At 29.5% G+C, this 2,492-nt stretch overlaps 1 protein-coding gene across 1 annotated transcript; it reads right to left on the minus strand.

Moving 5' to 3' along the window:
• Positions 1-1,076: 1,076 nt before the first annotated feature.
• LOC107565702 (CCR4-NOT transcription complex subunit 7-like) lies at positions 1,077-2,079 on the minus strand. The gene is made up of 4 exons (XM_016250962.1): positions 2,053-2,079; positions 1,781-1,974; positions 1,428-1,589; positions 1,077-1,230 (listed from the first exon to the last, which is right to left on the minus strand). Exons 1-4 carry the CDS (start codon positions 2,077-2,079, stop codon positions 1,077-1,079), a joined length of 537 nt encoding a protein of 178 aa, XP_016106448.1.
• Between the last annotated feature and the right edge of the window lie 413 nt (positions 2,080-2,492).

Raw genomic sequence — 2,492 nt, forward strand, 5'->3', positions numbered from 1 at the left:
GATATACGTCACAGCAAATGCTGCAGTGACGACAGCAAAAAAAAACAGTGTGATGCAAAATGAGATCTACAATGCCTATAAAAAAAAGCATTCACCCCCAGTTTTCAGGTTTTTACAATAACACTGAACCACAGAAAATTAGATTTAGATTTTTTATGTGCTCATTAACCAAAACATGTCAAAGTGAAAATATAACTTGTGATGATCTATTACACTATGCAAGTATTTAAGTCAGTAATTAGTATATGCATCTTGGTATATGCAACAGTGATAATTAGTCTTAGGTTTAGTCTTGGTACTAGTCTTGGGTTTATAAGGATACGTATCAGTCAGTGCTGTTATCTTTTAACTAAAACGAATAAAAAAATAATGAATTAATTATTTTTTATTACAACTATTATTTAATTAATTATTAATCATTATTATTAATTAATTCAAAATAATTTTCAGAAACTGAAATAAAGCTCAAAATAAAATTAACTAGAATGCTTCCATGCTTCCTTGCCAATTAACTGAAATAAGTTTAAGTACTACTTAAACTAAAACGGTAAAACATTTTTTTTAAATAAAGCAAAATATAAATATTTTAAACTAATAAAAATGACAAAAGCGAATATATTAAAAAGTAAACTGAATATAAAAGATAATTTAAAATAATCATATTTTGTTATTTTTGGTTGTTTGTTTTTTGCTCCTCAGACTAGTCTATTTAAAGATTTTTAATCAATTTAAAGCTAAATAGAAATATTAAAATGAATAAAATTGACAAAAGCTTTATTTAGTTTTATTATTTTAAAACTAAAATGAAAATATAAAAATAAAAATGAATACATACTGTAACAACATATATATAAATAATACTAAAATCACACTGATCAATTCTGAATATTTGTGCTATATAAATAAAAAAAAAATGAAGGGATTATTGTAGATCATGTCTTTTTCATTTTTGAGTACTTTTCTGTTGTTCAATGGACTCATCAAAAAAAAAAAAGACTCTAGGCTATAAAATACTGATGAATAAGTCTGTGAGTGTGTAAATACTTTGCAATGCCTGTATTTAATGCATTTAAATGTTAAAATACCTTCAAGTTCTTACAGCTCTTCATGAGGTATTTCACATCATAAATGATGGGAAAAAATAAACGAAGAATCTCGAAGAAGTCAACCTCTTCATCTGGCAATTTTGAGTTGGACAAACTTTTAATCAGGTACCCAAAGTCATAGCCACTGTTCGGAAAAGAGACAAAAATTAGCTTGAAAATAGATCGTATAATTCATTGAACCACAGCTTTAGACGTGTACTATAAGCAACACATTTTTAAACACTACTGTACATTTTCTTCCACTTTTAATGGAGTTGTGGTTTGAATCACCACTGAAACACTCGTGTTCATTTCACTATGTGAATATTACTGTAAGATTACCTATGGAATGAGAGCCACTTGACCCCCTCACAAAGCACCACACCTGAGGTCATAAGCAGCTCAGCAAAGTACAGTGTCTCAATACCCTCTTCCTCATGCTTCTTAAACTGGATACCTGACGAGGTGAGCAACTCAATGGAATCCTGTGCATACATGTCTTCCCTGCAAAAGACAGTACCGCTGGTGTAATGTCCAGCTTTCATTAAGAATCACATGATGGCTATGGATACACCTGAAGACAAGAAAAGTCATCTTCAACATGGACTTATGTACATAAAAGTGTGATCATGGATTGATGCGTTGTTGTTTCAAATATGCGTCATACCTCTTAAATTACAAAGTGCAATGCTTACGTGAGGTTAAATTTGAAGTTGAACTGCCATGTTGACGTCCCTGGAGGGTATTCACCCTGTTCGTTCATAAATGTAAGGCCAAGCTGGATGATCTTTAACAAGTCAACATTACACCGCAGCAGCTGGTACTGGTAATCAGCATTGCTTCTAAATTCACCGATTGGTCTTGCAACTACACCTGGAAACTCTGTGTCCTACAAATGCAACAACATGCATCATGGTTGTTATGGATATTTGTATATTTATCAGTATAAAAAGGGTTTTGTTCAGACAGACAGGAAATATCTGATTTTTGGCATATCATATAATAAATATCGCTTTTTATTTCTCCTCTTTCCTACTACTTGTTTCGATTCTGTTTCAGTTTTTATAACAATTTCTTACTGTGTGCAAGTAAGTTGTTGTTTTTTAGCATGTGTGTTTGGCAGTGTTATTTTGTACTGATTACTGATAAACTACTGTCATTTGATTTGTATTATTTGCATTTGTTATTTATTTTAATTTTAGTTACATTATGTCTGAATTTATTATGTCTGTATAGGTCTTTTATTAAGATTTTAGTTTTATTTAATGTGAGTTATTTTAATACTTCAACAAACTAAATGGAAATGAAATAATATATATATAGAATTTATAAATGTGTATGTATACATATACATATACATATATATATATATACACATATACATATATATATACATATATACATATA

Source organism: Sinocyclocheilus grahami, unplaced genomic scaffold (assembly GCF_001515645.1).
Source record: "Sinocyclocheilus grahami isolate Dianchi unplaced genomic scaffold, SAMN03320097.WGS_v1.1 scaffold1020.1, whole genome shotgun sequence".
Taxonomy (NCBI): Eukaryota; Metazoa; Chordata; class Actinopteri; order Cypriniformes; family Cyprinidae; genus Sinocyclocheilus; species Sinocyclocheilus grahami.